Here is a 21,001-nt window from a genome sequence, read left to right as displayed (position 1 = left end):
GCCTTGAGATGTGCCTGTTTAAGCAGGGGATTTCTAATCATGACATCTTGGTGTATTACCTACAGTAACCTTGGAAATGGTCGTCCCAGCTCTTTTCAGGTCATTGACCAACTCCCGTCGTGTAGTTCTGGGCTGATTCCTCACCTATCTTAGAATCATTGAGACCCCATGAGGTGATATCTTGCATGGGCCTCCACTCCAATTGAGATTGACCATCATGTTTAGCTTCTTCCATTTTCTAATGATTGCCCCAACAGTGGTCCTTTTCTCACCAAGCAGCTTGGCAATTGCTCCGTAGCCCACAATTTTGTCTCTGGTGTATTTAGACAGCTCTTTGGTCTTCGCCATGTAACAAGTGAAAGTCTTACTAATTGTATGGGTTGGACAGGTGTCTTTATGCAGCTAAAAACCTCAAACAGGTACGTCTGATTCAGGATGATACATGGACTGCAGGTGGATTTTTAATGTGCGTACTAACAGGTTTTCCATCCATCCATTATCTGCACCGCTTATCCTCAGTAGGGTCGCGGGGGTGCTGGAGCCCATCCAAGCTATCTTTGGTCAGTGGGCAGGTGACACCCTGAACTGTTTGCCAGCCAGTCGCAGGGCACACAGTGACAGACAATTCACTCGCTCATTCACACCTAGGGACAATTTGGACCGGCCAATTAACCTGACATGCATGTTTTTAGAATGTGGGAGGAAACCGGAGTGCCCGGAGGAAACCCACGAAAGCACTAACAGGTCTTTCAGGGTCAAAATTCTAGATGATACACAAATACTTATTTGCAGCTATATCACACAGATAAATTGTTTAAAACATTGTGCACTGTGATTTCTGGATTTTTCTTTTTAGTGTATCTCTCACAGTAGACATGCACCTACAAAGAAAATTTCGGACCCCTCCATGATTTTTAAGTCGGAGAAATGGTAAAATAGCACGGTGGTCAACTACTTTTTTTTTTTCACTTTTAATGCATTAAACTGTAAATACAATTTTTAAAAAGCCGTAATCTTTTTATTCTACCACACCCGTCATCTGTATCGTGAATATAGAACATGTGTGCATTTTCAGGCTATTGCTCGCAAACTGCACGAGAAAGAGATGAAAGTGGAACGGCGGCGACAGAAACATCAGGATGAGACGTACTTTGAGGATCCAGAAGGTGAGAAAAACCGGGCCCTTTTTATGGCCAAACTACACACCTGGATTGTCAGTTCATTGTACACATTGCTTTGAAATGAGCTAATGGAAGCTTGACAAGCGTCAAGTTTATTAATGGAAAAGGTCCATTTTCAACAGAGGGGTTTTAGGTGGTTCTACATAAAAATGTTGCATTTGTTAAAGTTCCCTGCAAACATTGCACATCTTTGACTCTTTTCAGGAATATTCACTGTAATGTAAGGGAATACTTAAAGGACATTGTAGAAATGGATCAGTATTTTACGCAACCCAGTATTCTCTCCCTGTCAACATTGAGGGAAAAATCATGACTGCTGAGTTAAAGCGGAAGAAGTGAACACTTAAGATATCTTTGGCACAGTCACGCTCAACCACTTTGATTGCAGTTTTTTTCCCATAGTCAGCAATGTTCTATTTAACTATATTAAAATATGGTGCGGAGTGAATTGTGGGCTGTGTGGCTTCTAGGTGCTTTTTTCTTTTTCCTTCATGAGTCTGTGTTTACTTTTGGTTGAATAATGAGAATAAAATGCTGTAAATATTTGTTATACATGGTCAGGCAAAATTAGAAAAAACACCCGCGATAAGTGAAAATCCGCGAAGTAGCGGCGCCCCTTCAAAAAGAAAGAAAAAGAAAAAAATTCTTTTTTTTTTTTTCAAAATTATTATTGTTTGGACCCGGTAATGGGGAGCAAAACCACCCGCAAAAAGTGAAAATCTGTGAAGTAGCGACGCCTCTTCAAAAATAAATAAATAAATCTCATCTCATCTCATTATCTGCACCGCTTATCCTTATTAGGGTCGCAAGCAAGCCCCTACGCACGACACTGCGACAGGTCGGGCGCTCGGCGCGGACGCCGGCCTGTCGGAATCGCAGCAGAATGCGCGTTCACGCGAGGGGGGGAGGATTTGTACGGGAGTCGGATTTGGACACAACACCGGCGCCCGGCGTCTCCCGCTCGGGCCGCGATGGCTCAACATGGCTACGGCCGACGGACGGGCGGCCGCGGGGGAAAGGGGTAGGGGGTACCTGTGGGGTTAGGGGTGCGGTGAAGCGGAAGCCACACCAAAACCGCGCGCCAGGAAACGAGAACGGCGCACCGTGCTAGGGTCGTCGGCCGAGGGTGATTCCCGCAAAAAGTGAAAATCTGCAAAGTAGCGACGCCTCTTCAAAAAAAAAAAATAAATAAATAATTTTTTTTTTTTACCATTAGAGACCGCGAAGCTCTGAATCCGCGAACGTCGAGCCGCGAAGTAGTAAGGTCCCACTGTACCTTGAAATATTAATTTACAACAATACTGCAACTGATGTGACGATGTGGCTTTATGAACTCGTGATCGATGGCACTTCCCTTTTTTTCTTTTTTAAAACAAATCTCTACTGCCTTTCTTTTTATTATTTACAGGTTACTAAACCCCACCATGTCATTTTGTTTCAGCCCGAGCAGCTGCAACCACTAACATACTAACGTCCTTTCACGCTTTGAGTTCATATATATTTCTTCCTGCTTTCTTGAACCATTGTTTTTGTCCATGTTGCTTTTTCCCAAACTTGTCTCATCCGTCTTCAGCTGTCAGACAGCCTCTCGACTTGGACAACCCCATGCGTCACTTTTCAGGATCACCTGTTCCATATGACGTGCAGCCTTCACCCAACATTCAACGTGATCACTCACCAGATTACTATAATTCAGTCGAGCCGAGCAGGCATCCGAAAGTGGATCCGGCAGTGCCGCACAACTGCTCCAAGTATCTCGAGGATTTCCCAGTGGCGGGGTACTGCCAGGCTGGGCTTGCAGATCTGTATTCAGGTTCCCTGCTTTCCCCAAAAGGACGGCGTCAGGACGGGTATCCTGATTATGATCCTCTAGAAAGTCTGAGAGCATGTGACGTAACGGAAGAGGACTTAGTAAGAAGGAAAGAGCTGCTACTGAGTCCCAAGGAAAGAGACAAGGGTCAGAAAAGGTATCCTGGTTATGACCCTCCAGAAAGTTGGAGAGCACGTGACTTAACGAGAGAAGACCCAGACGGAGAAGTAAAAAGGAAAGATCGGCTAATGAGTCACAAAGGTTGGGACAGAAGATATGACAGAGATGTAGAGCAGAACCATCATTTGCCGAAACCCCAAAGATGGGACAGGGAGTATGACATGAGGACAGAAAGAGGAGAAAGAGACCGGGAGTTCTCCAGAGATGGACGACAAGGCAAGGAAGGACAGCGAGCAAGAGCCAAGAGCAGGAAAAATGGAGGCAGAACATCCCGAGAGGAGGAGGAAGAGGACGCAAGAAAGGCCATGGCCCGCCAGCGGCTTAAAGCCGGCCCAGACGATGTGTTTGGCGAGGTCAGGAATAATAAAGCCACAGAGTTGTGGGAACCTTCAGGCAAGCTCTTCAGCAGCAAGAAAGGTACAACCCTGAGCCATCTCTCTGGGTTCTTTGTGGATTTGGTTTGGTGTGCTTCTGTTGCGTGTCGCAATGGCGATCTCTGGTGTTGGGCTGATTCAACTAATGAACACCAATTATCTTTTGTCAATATTTTAATTTGATGGCTGAAAGTGATTTATTTGCTTTTTTTTTTGCTGGTTTCCATCCTTTTTCAGTTCTTAGCATTGTCAAAATGATCACGTTTAACCAATGTCTAGAATGACTGAAGTCTGTTCTATTAATCAAAAAATGATCCAAATGATTCATACACAATTTATTTCTTAGAAAGAATGTAAATGCTTTTTGAATTTCTGAAGTTTGGGAATAGGAAATCTCAGTTACCCATTTCCACCTTTTTTAACTCAAATAATCAACAGATTTACTAAATTCTGACTAAATGTATTCTCAAATAATTTAACCTGCAAAATATGAGGAAATGGTACTTGTTTTTTGAATAGAAGCTCTATATATTTCATCAGTATTCTCCAATTACTTTCCTAGAATAAATTTTGAAAACTGCATGTCTTGTCTTTGTCTTCCTGAGCTGTGTCATCATCGGAGGAACACCAGCACCCAAGCAAGCCTGTCGCTAAATTATTTCACGTGTTAATCAAAGAAGTTAGAAGTAAGCGACGGGATAAGCTAAGTTCCAATTTCTTGAAGCAGCAATAACCGGTATGCAGTCGCTGTTCACTACAATTGCTCTCTGTTTCAGAGCTGTCTCACATGGTGTGTTAAATGGGATTTGTCATTTTAACAGTGTTGTATACCTTCCATGACGTCACAACTCTAGCGGAAACAAGCCAGATTGATAGACTAAATTTCTCAAGTCCCCCGGCGCAACATTTTTTCATAACTTCTCTGGGGGAACACTACCGCTTCTATGCCAAATTGAAAAACAAATCTGTTCGGGAAAACCTTTTAAGTCAAGTTAGTGCAGTACTTCTTTTAATCAGCACCAACCAAACAGGTCGAATCGTTCACAAAGGGAGCGGCGCATTCGTGGAAGGAGAGTATGACCTTGAAGAGGCCGTCAAGGGACTGACCAAGTTAGGTTTGCTTGAGCAAGAGCTGATGGACTTGGAGGTGGCTCGGAAAATGCAGGAGGAAGAAGAGGTGCGTCAAATAGTGTTTTTACATGTCTGTCTGCACTGCGTCACACTGAGTGTATTAGCGCTCGTAAATCTTTCTTATTGGACTGTTTCCTAAATAGATTGTGTACATTACGCATGTGGTCATCATGTTGTGCACCACACCATCTCTGGTAGAGAAAGATTGATTCCCATCCAACTTGCAAGAAATGCAGTCCGATGCTTGAACTGTCTCCTGGCAGACTTTTTCCGTTGTTGATAAACGACAACATCATCGATCAGTGACTTAGCATTTGACATGTTTTACAACATGTGATAAGCATGTGATATAGGTTTTATCGCGCTGCTTGCAAAAGCTAAATTAACCATCAGACATGAATTTTGGTGCCAGTTTAATTGAGATGTTCTTCATTTTCCTGTTAAATTACCTGAACTATGTAAAATATTTGGCTGTGTTGGTTGATTCTATTTTAATCAACTAAATGTTTTACTGTTTCAGGCAAGCAAAAGCCATGTGCGTGCAGCCCAAGTTGCACAAGATAAGGTGTGTGTGCACAAAACTGTATTCCTACCCTTTTCCCCTATGTGGTTTTCAATGTATAAAGATGTTGTATCCAAGTAAATTATTTCACTTTTGGGAAAGCTCATTTTTTGTTCACATACGTTATGTCTTATTTTTGTCTTAATTTTTATATAAATATACCTTGGGACATACTCTTGTAGAGGTTTCTTCCCAACTGCGGTGATATGCAATTTAACAAATTCAATTGTGGCAGGAAATCGCCCGACTGTTAATGGAACAAGAGAAAAGGGAGTACAGAAAACACAAAGAAAGGGAAAAAGGGCGGGAGAAGGAAAGAGAAAGGGATCGTGAGCGCTTGGCCATGGAAAAAAGGCGACCAGATGGAGACTACAGGGTACGTTGCAGAAGCTTTGCCTTGATTCGTTATTCTGGGTTTGGTGGACTTAAATTATATTATATATATATAGTCGTATGCAAAGGTTTCGGCACCCCTGATCGTTTTCAAGATTTTCCTTTATAAATCATTAATTGTTCGGATCAGCAATTTCAGTTAAACATATCAAATAGTAGACAAACACAGTGATAGCTGAGAAGTGAAATTGAGTTAATAGGATTTACAGAAAATGTACAATAATTGTAGGCAGGTGCATATATTTGGGCACCCCAACAGAAAAATTACATCAATATTTATTAGATCCTTTTTTTGCAGAAATAACAGCCTCTAAACGCTTCCTCTGGCTTCTAATGAGGGCTTGGATTCTGGTTGAAGGTATTTTTGACCATTCTTTACAAAAGATCTCCACTTCAGTCAGGTTTGATGGTTTCCGAGCATAGACAGCCCGCTTTAAATCACACCACAGAGTTTCAATAATATTCAGGTTTGGGGACTGAGATGTCCATTCCAGAACATTGTGTTTGTTCATCTGCATGAATGCTTTAGTAGAATTTGAGCAGTGTTTAGGGTGGTTGTCTTTTTGAAGTATCCAGCCCCGGCACAACATCAACTTTGTCACTGATTCTATTGTTCACAAGAATCTGCTGATACTGACTGGAATCCATGCGACCTTCAACTTTCACAAGATTGCCAGTACCTGCACTGGCCTTACAGCTCCACAGCATGATGTAACCACCACCAAATTTTACTGTGAATAGCAAGTGATTGTCTTGGAATGCTGTGTTCTTCTTCCGCCATATACCGCCCCTTGTTTTGTCCAAAGAACTCAATTTTAGTTTCATTAGTCCACAGCACCTTATTCCAAAATGCAGTTGGCTTGTCCAAATGTGCTTTAGCGTACCTCAAGCGACTCTGTTTGTGGCATGTACGCAGAAAAGGCATCTGCCGCAGTGCTCTCACATACAGCATCTCCTTGTGCAAAGTGCGCTGAATAGTTGAACGATGCGCAGTGACACCATCGGCAGCAAGATCATGATGTAGGTCTTTAGAGCTGGTCTGTGGGTTGAGTTTGACTGTTCTCACCATCCTTCGCCTCTGCTTAACAGAGATTTTTCGTGACCTGCCACTCCGGGCCTTAACTAGAACTGTGCCTGTGCCTTCCATTTCCTCACTATGTTCCTCACAGTGGAAACTGACAGCTGAAAACTCTGAGCAAGCTTTTTGTATCCTTCCCTAAACCATAAAGTTGAAAAATCTTTGTTTTCAGGTCATTTGACAGTTATTCTGAGGCTTCCATGTTGCCACTCTTCAGAGAAGATGCAAATTGGAAAACAACTTGCAACGGCCTTAAGTTCTCATGATTGGCTTCACCTGTGTATGTAGGTCATGAGTCAATGAGATTACCAAACAAATTTTGTGTTCCAATAATCAGTGATAAAGGTATTGTAAATCCTATGAACTTCATTTTACTCCTCAGATATCCCTGTGTTTGTCTGCTATATGATATATTTAACTGAAATTGCTGATCCGAACAATCAATGATTTATAAAAGAAACTCTTGAAAATGATCAGGGGTGCCCAGACTTTTCCATACGACTGTGTATATATCTATCTATCTACCTTGGTCATATCCCTCAAGAGGGGTGACCGACAGCAAGACAGCATATATATATCTTTTTTTTTTTTCCCTAGGCAAATTCTGGGGACGTTGTCCGACCTCGAACCCGAGATGAGCACGACCACCAAAGGCACAAGAACCACCACCACAAGCCTCCCAGGTAACGGGGCATTTTTCTGTTAAGTTTTTTTATTTTGTGACATTGCTCTTGGCATTATTTAAACCTCAGACCTCCTCAACCTCGCACCCACGAGTATGAGAATTTCAACCCTGCTTACAGCAACAGTGACCCTGCAGCTGCCCAGCAGGTGGCCGCCAGACCCGAGGCTGCACATAAAGGTAACATAAAAGACCACAGAGTTGCTACAAAAGTATCACAACTACTGCTGGTAAGTTTCGGTATGATATGTTGGATAGAAACCAACGGTAATGTATTGCTAATATGTTCCGAACCCAAGATAAAAAAAAAACCATTAAAATCACAAAATGGTATAAAGTAAATACTACGTAAGTGAAACATAGGTGTATATGATAATACATGATGAATAAATATACATGTAAAGGCAAAATGAAATGTTATTTACCTTTGGTTTGACGTTACTTGAGCTGGTGGAGTGGAGTTAGTTGGAGGATTCAAAATTTTGAAACATAAACTTGTGAGGTTGTCGTCCCCTTAAATAGTTCCTTGCACAATCACATTATTTTTAGGAAAAGTCTCCATGGTCAATGGGTTAAGACCATGCAACTTGGCAAGGTTAGGGAATTGTGTGCCTCCTTCAGATTTCCTTTATCCTTTTAGCATAATTGCTAGTCTTTGGACCCATTGTAAAAAAAAAAAAAAAAAAAAAAAAAAACAGTTAAGAAATCGGTAAAATACAGTTTAACACAGTACGAGTACAAAAGGTTGGGGACACTGGCAATTTAGTAGCCAACTAATTAAATACGAAATATTTAAATAAAGAAAAACAAGAGTTCATAACATTGAAACGTCCCACAATAAGTGCATAAAACTTTGAAAAATCAGAGGAAAGAATTGCATGTCATTTGGGGTTTGATTATCCATCCATCCATTATCTGCACCGCTTATCCCCAAATGGGGTCGTGGGGTACTGGAGCCCATTCCAGCTATCTTCGGGCAGTGGGCAGGGGACACCCTGAACTGATTGCCAGCCAGTCGCAGGGCACACAGGGACAGACAACTCACTCGCTCATTCTTACTTACTTTAATGGAATTGCCCTGGTCTCGGACACATCAAGAGTCAAGTCATTTTTATTTGTATATAGCCCTAAATCACAAAGTCAAAGGGGTGCACAGGTATTGCAAACCACAGACTATTATTACAGACCATCACTCCATCCCATGATCTAAAACCTACATGAGCGCAAGGAAAAACTCAAAAACCTCAACATGAGGAAAATGAAAAAACTTTGAGAAGGGACCGCACATGTGGTAATCCCCCTTCCAGGATGACCAGGCTGCAATGGATGTTGCAATAACAAATAATACACAGATATTGTCAACAAAAAAATAATAGGTTATTCATATGCTATAGAGTAGAAGTGTGTTTTAAGCTTAGATTTAAACATTTCAAGCTGGCAGAAGAAATGATGCCAGCTGTAATAAGTTGAATTGCAGGTGCGTGGGGGAACCTTCTGATGAATGTGTCGTCCCCTTTTACAGGTGCCTATTACAAACGGTGACTCAGGCTCCAGACGGGCAGTCAGTCCTCCTCAGTTGTTGTCACCTTCCCTATTTATCTTTTTTTTTTCTCAACCATTCACATTGAAAGCCTTGGAACATCTGAATTGGGGAATGGATTTAATGTAATTGTTTTGAAATGGTGATTATACCCCCCTGATGAATATAGACTGTGCTGGAATGTTATCTTTTTTGTTATTGTTTTGGATTCCAAAACCTTCCATTTATTATCACAACTTTGACCCACGTTGCTCGTTAGCTCGCTTTCCTTGACACCTATTTTTATTTTGACGGGGCATACCTGCCCACCTTAAAATTGGTCATCGGTGTACCATTCCACAAAATGGTAAAGAAAAATAATAAAAAGATACTGCCAGCTGGCCTGTCACGTGTCCACAGGCTGGCATCCACACTTCCACCGTCGATAGCAAGCTAACAAATTCTGAGTAACTCCTGATTCCTACTTGCATGCTTACTTAACATTTTCGACGCCACTTAATACAAAACTGGTTTTTGAGTTGATCAAACCGGACAGGTATAGTTATTCAAATCAAATCCAACATTCACTGTATGTACGAAGAGCAAATCGTTGTATTTTTTCCTAATTGACAAGTACATTCCCAATTCAAAAATCTATTTGAAAGTTCTCTAAGGAATACGGCGTGTCTGTTTCACACACATTTGTAAACTACTGACAAATATTGTTTGCGTTTTATATTCCATTTGGCCTGGCATTTGTGCTGAAATCGCAATTATAAATACATTTTTTGTGTACTAAATTGTTGAGAAAAGGGAGCATGAATAAAGGGTTTAATATCTGTTCCTCTGTTTTGATGCAAAATAATGTAAGAACACTCGGGAAAAAGAAAATTAATCTGACCAACGGCTGTCAAAGGGATTTTTGTGTTTTGTGCTTCCTGTTTTCTATTCATATTAAATAGAAATGACAGTGTCCGTATTTTTATTATTATTTTTAAAGCTTTTTTTATGTTACCAATGTTCTCATATTGAAGTATAAAGTGTGCGCAGTTGCTACGCAGAATGGGGTATGTGCCATATTTGCTTTTTTTCCAAGCACTTGTGTATGGGCTTCAAAATTAGGTGGTTGAGAGAGCCCCCTTGAGGGTAGTTTTAGATCTATGTTGGATTGTTCTTTTAACCTGCTCGCGTGTGTCCTGGCTTGTGTCGTTTGTCGGAATCCTATCAAATCCAGCAGGTTATTTTTCCTTGATTTAATTTTTAACGGGGCTTATATGCAATCTCTTAAATCAACGCGTGCTGGAACATGCTGTATGTTTTTCATGTCTAACTTGCAATTAAATATTGAGTCTCAAATTGTATAAAGCAACTTTCGGAGACTGACTTTTCTGTTTTCTTTACTGTCAAAGTGACTGTGTGTGATAGCTCACCACTAGAAGGTTGTTGTAGCTTGGAATGGAGCTGAAGCGTGTTCATTAGAGAAAGATATTATGGAAGAATACAACTTGGTAAAATTCTGAGATCTACTTCTTTATTTTTGTGTGAACCAAGACAATTTTCAAAAAATGACAGGACATTAACGCTGCTGTAAATCCCCACCAACGACAGCAGAACACAGAGCAAGTCGGATGCACTCGGAGTTTCAGAAAATAGCCAAAACCCGGAGTTGTTCAGAGTTGGTAAGTGACTAACTTTAGCATCTTGTGGAAGACGCAACTAAAAAGGCCAGTAAAAAGTTGCAAGGTCAATCTTTATTTCTGTGGTGCAGTTAATGTAAGTGGCTACAGAAGGAAACAGTGGAAAAACGAGTAAAGGGCTCCTAAATGCGGGGATTCGGCAACCATCACGTTTGGGGCTCAGATGTGTGTGATAAGTGGCTGTCAAGTGCCAATATTATGTAGAATATGTGCTTTTGCTTATGATTTGAATCAGCAGTGTTGAAACGAAGTACTTTTATACCACTAAATTTCGTTAAAATTTACACGCTAGAGCATTAACCACAAGACAATTTACCAAAGATGCAAATGTTGTGTTCCAAATACAGAACTATGATTAGTACTGCGGTGGCAGTAGCTCAAGAGGTAAAGCGCTTATATTAAGATCAAGAGGTTGCATGACCGATTCCTTGGGCAAGACACTGAATTCCAAATGCCCCCGATAAGCAGGTAGTGGCCTTGTATGGATGACGCTGTTATCGGTGTGTTAGTGTGTGAATTGGTAGGTGCGGAGCACATAGTAAAGCTCTTTAGGAGGTCTTCATCGAGTGGCGGGAGTTTTTTGTGTTACTCACGTCGTTGCGACTACTCGATTGATTCAGATTCCTACTATAGCAGAATTCTGGACTGAGACTTTTTTTATCTCGAACAGTTGAAAAGTTTCAGGTAAGTATCTCGGACAATTGGCACAAGGTAAGTGCCGCGCGCAATTGTTTTTACAGTCGCGCTGCTGCTGATTGCTGTCGAAGGGCATCCCCTGCCACGGCTGCTAAGACGCTCTTTCGGCTTCCGACTGCTCACAAGTGAGTATGGGTTGTTGTAAAAGTTGCTCCGCTACCGTAGGCAAGTAACCCTTCTAGAGGGACGTGTCCGTGAGCTAGAGAAGTTTAAAAGGAAAACGTTAGGTGCCACGGACACCACTGCTAGCGTGGGTTGTAGCGAACCTGCTAGTCCGGTTAGCACTAGCCCTAAACGGCATGCTAATCGCGATGAGCCAATTCAGACACATAACAAGTTCAGCCCCCTAGCTAGTCCCACTCCACCCTGGTCTACTGGCTCCCGCACCCTAGTTATAGGTGACTCCATCACCGGTAAAATAAAGCTTAGCACCCCAGCCACGGTTATGTGTATTTCTGGGGCCAGAGCATCTGACTTTGAGGCTAATTTGAGGGAGCTGACATGCAAATCTAGACGCCAGGACAGGGCTAGCTACACCGATATAGTCATTCACGTCTGCTCTAATTATACTAAAATGAGGCAATCTGAGATTTAAAAGAAAAATATTGCTAAAACCCGTAATCTCGCCAGCATGATGTGTCGGCATCGAGCAATTGTCTCTGGCCCCCTGCCTGCGAGAGGCAATGATGAGAGGTTTAGCAGTCTCGCTAAACTGGTGGCTAGCAAGTTTTTGCAGTCAGCGGGGATTTAGTTTCGTGGATAACTGGCCTGCTTTCTGGGGCCGACCTGACCTGCTGAGGAGAGACGGCCTTCACTTTAACTGGGAAGGTGCTCTCACTCTTTCTAAAAATATAGATTACTGTTTAAGCCTTCCATGACAGGGTACACTAGTGCAGGCCAGAGGCGTGTTCAGGAGAGTGAGCGATTGCTATCGCTAGCTATCGCTAGCTTCTGAACGGCCAATGATTATTGAGCGCTCGCGTGCCCGAGTAATCACGGGAGAAAGACCGCTTACTTTGATTTCCAACATGGCGTCGACAGTGCTGAACATGGAGGATCTCACCCTGACGAGTGCTGTTGGCGATGTAATATATCGTCTTACATTGCCTGGTAATGTTTGTGAACAATGCAAGACAGGTATGACCCTTCCACTGCGTTTAGGATAACCTTAACTGTGTCAATATGCGAACTGTCGCTCATATCAGCCAACTCGCTCAAAGCAAGCTGTAGAACGAAATCCATTGTACTGTCGTCGGCCATTTTGGATCAGTAAGGCAATCACAGTGAGCGATTACAAAACGTTCAGCAGTGCGCGGCAAGCGATTAACAAGCGACTACATGTCTGATTACTCTCCTGAACACGCCTCAGGTCACTGGTGATTAGTGAACCTCTAACCACGGGTGTGGAGTCTGTAACACTAGAGCTAACTGGCGCTATGCGAGATTCATGCAATTCACATAGTTTTTGTAGTTTAGAGCGTTCTATTGACTGCACCATACACCCTGATCTGTGCCCTTCTATAGCATCTTCTGTGCTTCTTACCTCTGTTTCTCCCTTGGTAGGTGAGGAGGGAGAAGAAATAACATTATTTTCTACCAATATTCCTGTGGTATGGAATTCGGGCCGCATCTGCTGTCATGCAAGGCACAATACCCGGGACCGGCAGTATAATCCTGTGGAGGTTGCCACTAACGTTGCCATTAAGGTTTCAAAACTCGCGAAAGGTCTCAGCTCAGTTCACAGTGCCGAAGCTTGGCCTTCTGAATATCAGATCACTAGCCTCCAAAGCTTTACTTGTCAATGGCCTTATTAATGAACACAATCTTAACCTTATTGGCCTTTGTGAGACCTGGTTAAAACCAAATGAGTTTGTAGTGTTAAATAAGGCTTCTCCCCCTAACTTTGTGAGTTCGCACTTGGCACGACCATGCAAAAAAGGTGGAGGTGTTGCTCTTATATCGTAAGGTAAGTTTAAATTTACTCTTAATACCCCTACTGGTTTTAAAACGTTTCAAGCACTTGTTATGAGGTCCTTAATGTCAACACCAATTTATTTAGTTGTTGTGTATTGCCCACCTGGACCATACTCAAATTTTTTGGATGAATTTTCGGAACTGTTAACAGACTTAGTAACTTATGCGGACAATGTTGTAATTATTGGTGATTTTAATGTTCACATAAACTCCCCATCAAATTCACTTGCAACTGCTTTTAAGTCTCTGATTGATACATTTGGTTTCAATCAAATAGTTGATGTGCCCACTCATAAAGATGGGAACACTCTAGATCTCCTATCCTCGGTTATTGTTCCTGTAGCCTTCAAGTCTGCAGTCATTAAACCCACGCTTAAGCGACCTAACCTTGACCCAGAAAGCCTGTGGTAATTATAGGCTAGTGTCAAATCTGCCATTTTTGGCAAAATTACTTGAAAAGGTCGTTGCACAGCAGCTAAATGACTTCATGTCAGAAAATAACCTCTTTGAAACTGTCCAGTCAGCATTTAGGGCAAATCACTCTACTGAGACAGGCCTGGCTAAAGTAACCAATGATCTCCTTTTAGCAATAGCCTCATCAATGTTACTGCTGCTGGATCTCAGCGCTGCTTTTGATACTGTCGACCACAACATATTACTGGTTCATCTGGAATGCATTGATATCTCAGGAACTGTACTCTCGTGGTTTAGGTCGTACCTGTCAGACAGGATGCAATGTGTTAACTATGGGAATCTGACCTCTAAACAATCTAATATCCCCTGTGATGTTCCTCAAGGCTCTGTACTTGGCCCCCTTTCTTTTTAGTATTTATATGATCCCGCTCGGTGACATTATCCGCAAGTATAATATTAAGTTTCCATTGCTATGAGGATGACACTCAACTGTATGTGCCGCTGGAAACAACTGGACATTTAAGTTGTAGCAATCTGGAGGCTTGCTTTACTGAGATTCAAAGATGGATGTCACATACTTTTTTAACCCAGAAAAAACTGAAATGTTGATTATTGGTCCAGCTCACTGTCGTCAGTTGTTTTCAAACACTACCCTGAACCTAGACAAATGTAATATCACCCAAAGTGACTCGGTCAAAAATCTAGGTGTTATATTTGATCATAATTTGTCGTTTCAGTCACACGTGAAAAATATTACTAGAATAGCTTTCTACCACGTTTGTAATATTGCGAAGATTCGTACGATTCTGTCCCAATCAGATGCAGAGGTTTTAATTCATGCTTCTCGGCTTGATTACTGTAATGTATTGCTTTCTGGTCTCCCGATGTCTAGCATTAAAAGTTTGCAGCTGTTTCAGAATGCGGCAGCTAGACTTTTGACTAAGACCAAAAAGTTTGAGCATATTACTCCTGTATTGGCCAACTTGCACTGGCTCCCACTTAAGATGTGACTTTAAGGTTTTCTTATTAACATATAAATGTTTGCGTGGGCTTGCACCCTCTTATCTCTCTGATTTGATTTCCTCCTATGTTCCTGCACGGAGTCTGCGCTCGGAAAATGCCGGTCTACTGGTGACTCCGAGAGCCAAGAAGTCTGCAGGCTCGAGAGCGTTCTCCATTCGGAGATAAGATCTGCAACCTCAATGGAAGTTTTTAAATCGAGGCTTAAGACACACTTCTATTCCAAAGCCTATGATTGATGCCCACCTCATATTCTGTATTGTCCTGTCTTTTTCCGACTGCCTGCCTGGTGGTGATACGAAGCAGAAGGACGATTTGAGATGAGTCAGCGGACCAGCGTGTGACCTGAAGCATGTCAACCCCTGCATTTACCAGCTGGCAGAGATGGAAAGCTGTCATGCACTTTCCGAACATTTTCAACATCTTACCTAGTGTTTACTCTTCTTTGTACAGTAATGCTAATTGTGATTCACCCTGGTCAATCCTGGAAGGGGGATTACCACATGTGAGGTCCTTTCTCAAGGTTTCTTTTTTTTCCTCACGCTGGGGTTTTTGAGTTGTTCCTTGCCCGCAATTGTGCAATTGTAATCCTGTGCAGTACTTTGAGACATTTTTGTGATTAAGGGCTATATAAATAAACGTGACTTGACTTGACTTCAGTGGCTTAAAAGGCGCTATATAAATGCAGACCATTTACATTGAAAAAACATCATGACAATTTTTAATAAAAATGAAATTTTCATATTGTGTCTGCTTTGCCTGCCCTGAACGAAAGGGGAACCAGTCTGTGGGAAAAACCAGTTTTTAAGTACATGCCTGCCTTCATGTCTGTGCATAAGTAAATATGAACAGTATTTATACTGTGGAAGAGCACTGTTGACTGTTTTCTGAGATACAGGTGCAACATGGAACTCAACAGTTCAAGGTAAAGGTAAAAAAAAAAACAGAAGTACGTATATTTTTTATTAACTATTATTGGGGATTTCAAAATATAGTCTGGTGCGCAAAAATCCATTAGACCTGTTCCTACAAATAACTTATGACCATTTTAAATTAAAGGCCAAAAATACTTGCTTCAAGGTGTTATTTTTGATACATCAAATCAAATGTATTTTAGTAGCACCATTTAGACACTGGAAAGCTAGTCAATGATTTGTTAAAACAGTGAATTTTTAATGAGGGAAAAACTCCCCACCCAACATCCTGTATGGTCGAATACACACACACACAAAATAGTAAGAATAAAATAACACACCTGCAAGACAGATTGCGAGTGAAAGGGACCTGAGTGAGGCTCATTCACTCTGGTAGGAGTGGCATCAATTGACTGTAAAACCAACCCATTGAAAAATAGGAATTGTACTTAACAAGGGTCAACCAAACTCCAAAATTGTATCTAATGCATGTAAAAGGTCATGGAAACTCACACACATGTTAGATATATATATATATTTAAATTGCTATCAAAGAGACGAACAAATATGTTGTCTCAATTATTGCCCCGATACATTAAAAAAAAACATGATATTTCGGCACTTGATGCCATGCTATAATAGACTGACATTAGATGATTAATTCAAAGCATTTGTGAATATATTTTGATTTTCTATAGAAGTAGTTGCACAAATTCGTCATGTATCTTCTCTGCCTGTCAATAATGAGTGGTAGGCACCAGAGAGCTTGCCTATTTGTTTTATTGACTAAGTACTTATGGATTGATTGATTTGACAAAGTCAAATCATGTTTATTTGTATAGCCCTTTTTCACAAGGAGTCTCAGTCACTCCAAAACATGTATACTGACTCTGTATAATGTAATGTGCAAATTGGTTGTGTCTCCTCTACCACTACGAAATGTGTGCGAAGTACTTAACAGCTCGTCTATAATCAGTCGCATAGCTCAGGTTTTTTGTAATTGTGCTTCTGATTTATTTTTTTGAGTGTTTATTTTTTCTAACATCAAACAGTCATACTCAGATAAAGTGCACCTAAAAAAATAAATTTGCCAGAATATCTAAATTGACCAGAACATAAGGTAAATAAAATTGGAAATGCATAATTCCAATGGAATGTTATTACATACAATAACCATTTGTGAATGATTCCATTTTTCAAGAGGTGAAACCAGATTTTATAATGTTTATGTTCTGAAATTTTATATAACTTATTTTTTAATTCTCTCCATCCAATCCTATCTTTTACCGTAGCTATATGCAATTTCATGCGCCGTATATTCCCGTGCGCCTTAAATATGAAAACATTTTCCAAAAGGGTAATTTTGAAGATGCATTTTATTATCTGGTGTTCCTTATACGATAAATAAAATTAGAAATACTTAAATAAAATGAAATGCTATTACATACTGTGACCAGAATAAACCCATGTAAGTAGTAAAAACAGAATTGGTAATGTTTGTGTTCTATAAAATATCTTTTTTTTCCTGACAGGTTTTTAACAATGCAAGCCTAGCTCTTAATATTAGTTTAAATTTCATACACCCTATAGTCCAGTGCATCGTAATGTCTGGATATTTGTCAATTACTTTCCCAGAAATGTATTGACATAATTGCGAACACCCTCAACCGTTACTATATTACAGGGTCACATACCTGTTAACTTTCCATGTATTTTAGAACTTTTTTTGTATCATTTCAAATTGTGTACGACGTTTAACTTTTTTAAACGAGAAATTTTAAAAAGCAAAAGTACTTGTTCCCTTGTTAGATCGAGCTCGTCTTGCCTATTTTAGCTTTTATCCGGATCTTCTCGGTCACTGGGAGCAGACAACAACGTCATCGAAGCTGCCTAATATTGACGTGGTATTCTGCATTGTCTTGCTGTGAGTAAATAGGTATAGACATGTAATGTTTATCATTGCTTCATAAGGGCAATCGCAATTGTCAACTAATGGAGCAATTGACTGAGGTTGACAGGTGTGACGTCATGCTGTGCAAACTTTAATTCCATATCACATTTTCTAATCTAGTATGATTTACATTCGAAATTATTAACTAATTTGTGACCCTGAGCAAAATGACCGTCCATATCCTTTAAGCCTCTGTCAAAGGAAATGCCCCACCCATCATTATTAAGTTAAGCTGGTTCAGCGACATACCACACATACCCACCCGCACACTGTCAGCATGTGGCAACACCACGATCAATCTACTACGTTCAGAAATCTCCAAACCAAAAAAGTCGCAACCAAAAGTCCCAGCTCGGATGCATGTTGCACACACGACCAGAAACAATGACTGAAATGTTTGGGTTGACAAATTCCCAGGCAAAGTTTCTAGCGGTGCAGGCAACAGAAGGCTTGCCAAAACGCCACCTGTGGACACACAGCATCAAAAAATGTTAGCTGGCGGACCTTAGAAGGAGGGGGGGGGGTCGGGTTGGGGGTTGGACGGTCCTTGGAACTCACCTTTCTAGGTGATGACCCTCATAAAACGTTGCAGGTGAGTCTTTTTCACCCGTGTCCTACTTCGGCGGCTCAGGTACGAATGCAGCCGTTAATCGGTACAAGTACACCGTGTTGAGACTTGACAGCTGTAACGCCCATCATCAGGCCACACCCCTTCTGCTATCTTCATCTTTCACTCGATCACGACTTTATGTAGACCAAGTGTCAAATTACAAAACACTTGAAATCTCAAATGGACACGCGTCCACCCGTGTTTGGTATTGAATGTGGTCACTTAATGCAGATTTTTTTTTTCTCAGATGCAAAGCCCGAAAAAAGACCTCGGCGAGTAACCAGCAAGGTCAAATGTGACTTTTAAGAATTAGAAAACGTTTTGCAAACCTGATCTCCTTGGGAGTAGGTAGACTGAGTGGAGGCCGTTTGGCCCGGAGGGCAAGGGTTCACTGTGCCTGGTGCAGGAATGATATCGGACTGGTTGGTGCAGCAGCCGAGCCAAAATGTACAGGGAGTCGGCCTTGGATGCATGACAAGTCAATTATGAGCGCTTTGTTTAAGCTTGCAAAAGAGGACATTTCATTTATTGGGAGGGAGTGGCTTTTTAAAGAGGCATGATAAAAGATGGGATAATTTCTATAAAACCACCTTTTTAGAGAGATCGACTTGGTAGTCAAGTCGTGTTTGAATAGCCCTTAATCACAAGAACCTCAAACGGCTGTACAGACTCATTACACCGATCTAAAATCTACATTATGGCAAGGAAAAACTGAAAACCTCAGCATTAAATAAAATGTAATTGAAGTAATCGCACCCAAGCTTAAAAAGTGTTTTGATTTAAGAAATCGGTAAATTAAAAACAAAAGCAAATGGTGACCCTAAATTCATGACTTGTCCATTTTTTTTCTTTTGATCTGATTTTCTGGTCAAATAGAAATACATTAATATACACTACTGTGCAAAACTTTGGACATTTACTAAGCGACCCCATTTTTTGACAAAAGCACAGTCTGAAAGATATTTTTTTTTTTCACGTAAATATATATGTATATATATATATATATATATATATATATATATATATATATATATATATATATATATTATTTTCCCTTCCTATTTTGTAACTCATTTGAATTATAAAATAAAAAACTTTAGAAAATGAGACATGGAAAGATTAAGTGATTGTTAAAAATGTCCTAAAAAACACCAGTAGAACCATTGAAATGTTGCAAATGGTCCAACCGTGTCCATTTTTTTCACTTTTATTAACTGACTTTTGTCCCTGAAAATATTACAATCTTAAACAGAATCGTTAAAAGCGATCCTCAGAAGCTTTGCTCGGAAGTAACTTGACAATAAACTGGACATGGTGGACGACTGTTGCATCTGTCAGACCGTTAATAATTATGATAATAATAAAGGTAATAAGTGTGGGCCTCTGCCAGTGATCGTATTCTTCAAGGCTGACGGCTAAACAGGAAAGCCAAGTGTAAAAACATGTCTTGGCAGTGTAAACTGTTCAAACTTCACCCCATTTCTCAAGAGAAGACATAGCTCTTTAAAAACACTTACATTATGCAAATACAATTTAACCAAAACCTGTTGTTATTTTTTATGTAAACAGTGGATATGTCATTACATTTAATATTTGTTTTTGAATGTGGATGTGAAAGCCTACCAGGGCACCTGAACTTTCTCTGGTGTTTAGATTCTTCATGCAACTCTAGCCACTCTTTCTACTTTTTTAATTGAATCTTATTTACTATATTTTGCTTTTAGTTATATTTAAGACCTGACTCAAATCAAACTGCATTTTAAGAAGTCCCTTGATGCCACACTATAACATTCAAACATCCAACCTTTCTTATTCGAAGGATTCCTAGCATTTATGATCCTCACTATTATATATTTGAATTTTCTATAGAAGTAGCAGTGCAACTTGGTCGTGTCTTTTTTCTACCTTTCTATAATGTTTGCGATAAATAGTCACTGTTACAACTAAAAGTTGAAAGCATTTTTGTCCCTTTTTGGCATATATTTTGATTTTCTATAGAAGTAGTGACACAACTTGGTCATGTCTCCTCTCCATAATATGTGTGAGGCACTGGATAGCTAAAAATTAGTCACTTGATGCCACACTATAACATTCAAATCAACGACACGCAATATTTTAATAAAGATTTTAGCATTTACGTTTCTAATTTTAATGTATTTGGATTCGCTAAATGAGTAGTAGCCTAGTAGTAGCACAACTTAGTCATGTCTTAACCTTTTTCGTTAATGTCCGCGAGGCACTGAATCGTGGCTATCATGAATCTCGTTGATCAGGCTGTTATTGGATGGGGTTCTCAACTTTAAAGCAAGTCAAGTCATGTTTATTTGTATAGCCCTTAATCACAAAGAGTCTCAAAAGGCTGCACAGATCAAAGACTATTGCAAACTACGGGCTAATATGACACCATCACCTGATCTAAAACCTACATGAGGGCAGATAATACATAGATATTGTCAACATAGAATATAGGTTATTCACATGCTATAGAATAGAAGTGTGTTTTAAGATTAGATTTAAACATTTCCACTGAGGTTGCAGATCGAATCTCAGGTGGAAGAGCATTCACCTTAGCAGCTACATTGAAATTTGTTTATTTTTGGAATGCTTTTTTTTTTATTTTGTTGCCACACGCGTGTGACAGAAAGTAATTTAATGTAGATTGACAGTTAGTTGATAAGATTACCAGCAACTGGCCAGGTCCGCAAACGTGTGTCTTAATCCCGATTTAATTTATTCATTCTAGCTATACTATTGTTGACAATATCTGTGTATTATTTGTTATTGTAACATCTGTTGCAGCCTGGTCATCCTGGAA

At 40.4% G+C, this 21,001-nt stretch overlaps 1 protein-coding gene across 2 annotated transcripts in view; it reads left to right on the top strand.

Moving 5' to 3' along the window:
- Positions 1-15,660, top strand: part of ccdc50a (coiled-coil domain containing 50a) — a 46,045-nt gene extending 30,385 nt beyond the window's left edge. For both annotated transcript variants that reach the window (XM_088350013.1, XM_088350014.1), the window contains exons 5-12: positions 1,076-1,166; positions 2,755-3,588; positions 4,577-4,722; positions 5,197-5,241; positions 5,474-5,614; positions 7,307-7,392; positions 7,462-7,571; positions 8,914-15,660. In XM_088350013.1, the coding sequence (XP_088206139.1) occupies positions 1,076-1,166; positions 2,755-3,588; positions 4,577-4,722; positions 5,197-5,241; positions 5,474-5,614; positions 7,307-7,392; positions 7,462-7,571; positions 8,914-8,933 (1,473 nt within the window). In that variant the 3' untranslated portion in view covers positions 8,934-15,660. The remainder of the gene's footprint in view (positions 1-1,075; positions 1,167-2,754; positions 3,589-4,576; positions 4,723-5,196; positions 5,242-5,473; positions 5,615-7,306; positions 7,393-7,461; positions 7,572-8,913) is intronic.
- The last annotated feature ends 5,341 nt before the right edge of the window (positions 15,661-21,001 follow it).

This window comes from Urocampus carinirostris, chromosome 12 (genome assembly GCF_059441175.1).
Source record: "Urocampus carinirostris isolate Australia breed hairy pipefish chromosome 12, RoL_Ucar_1.0, whole genome shotgun sequence".
Taxonomy (NCBI): domain Eukaryota; kingdom Metazoa; phylum Chordata; class Actinopteri; order Syngnathiformes; family Syngnathidae; genus Urocampus; species Urocampus carinirostris.
Note: the sequence above shows the minus strand (reverse complement) of the source record. Positions and strands in the feature narration are given on the sequence as shown.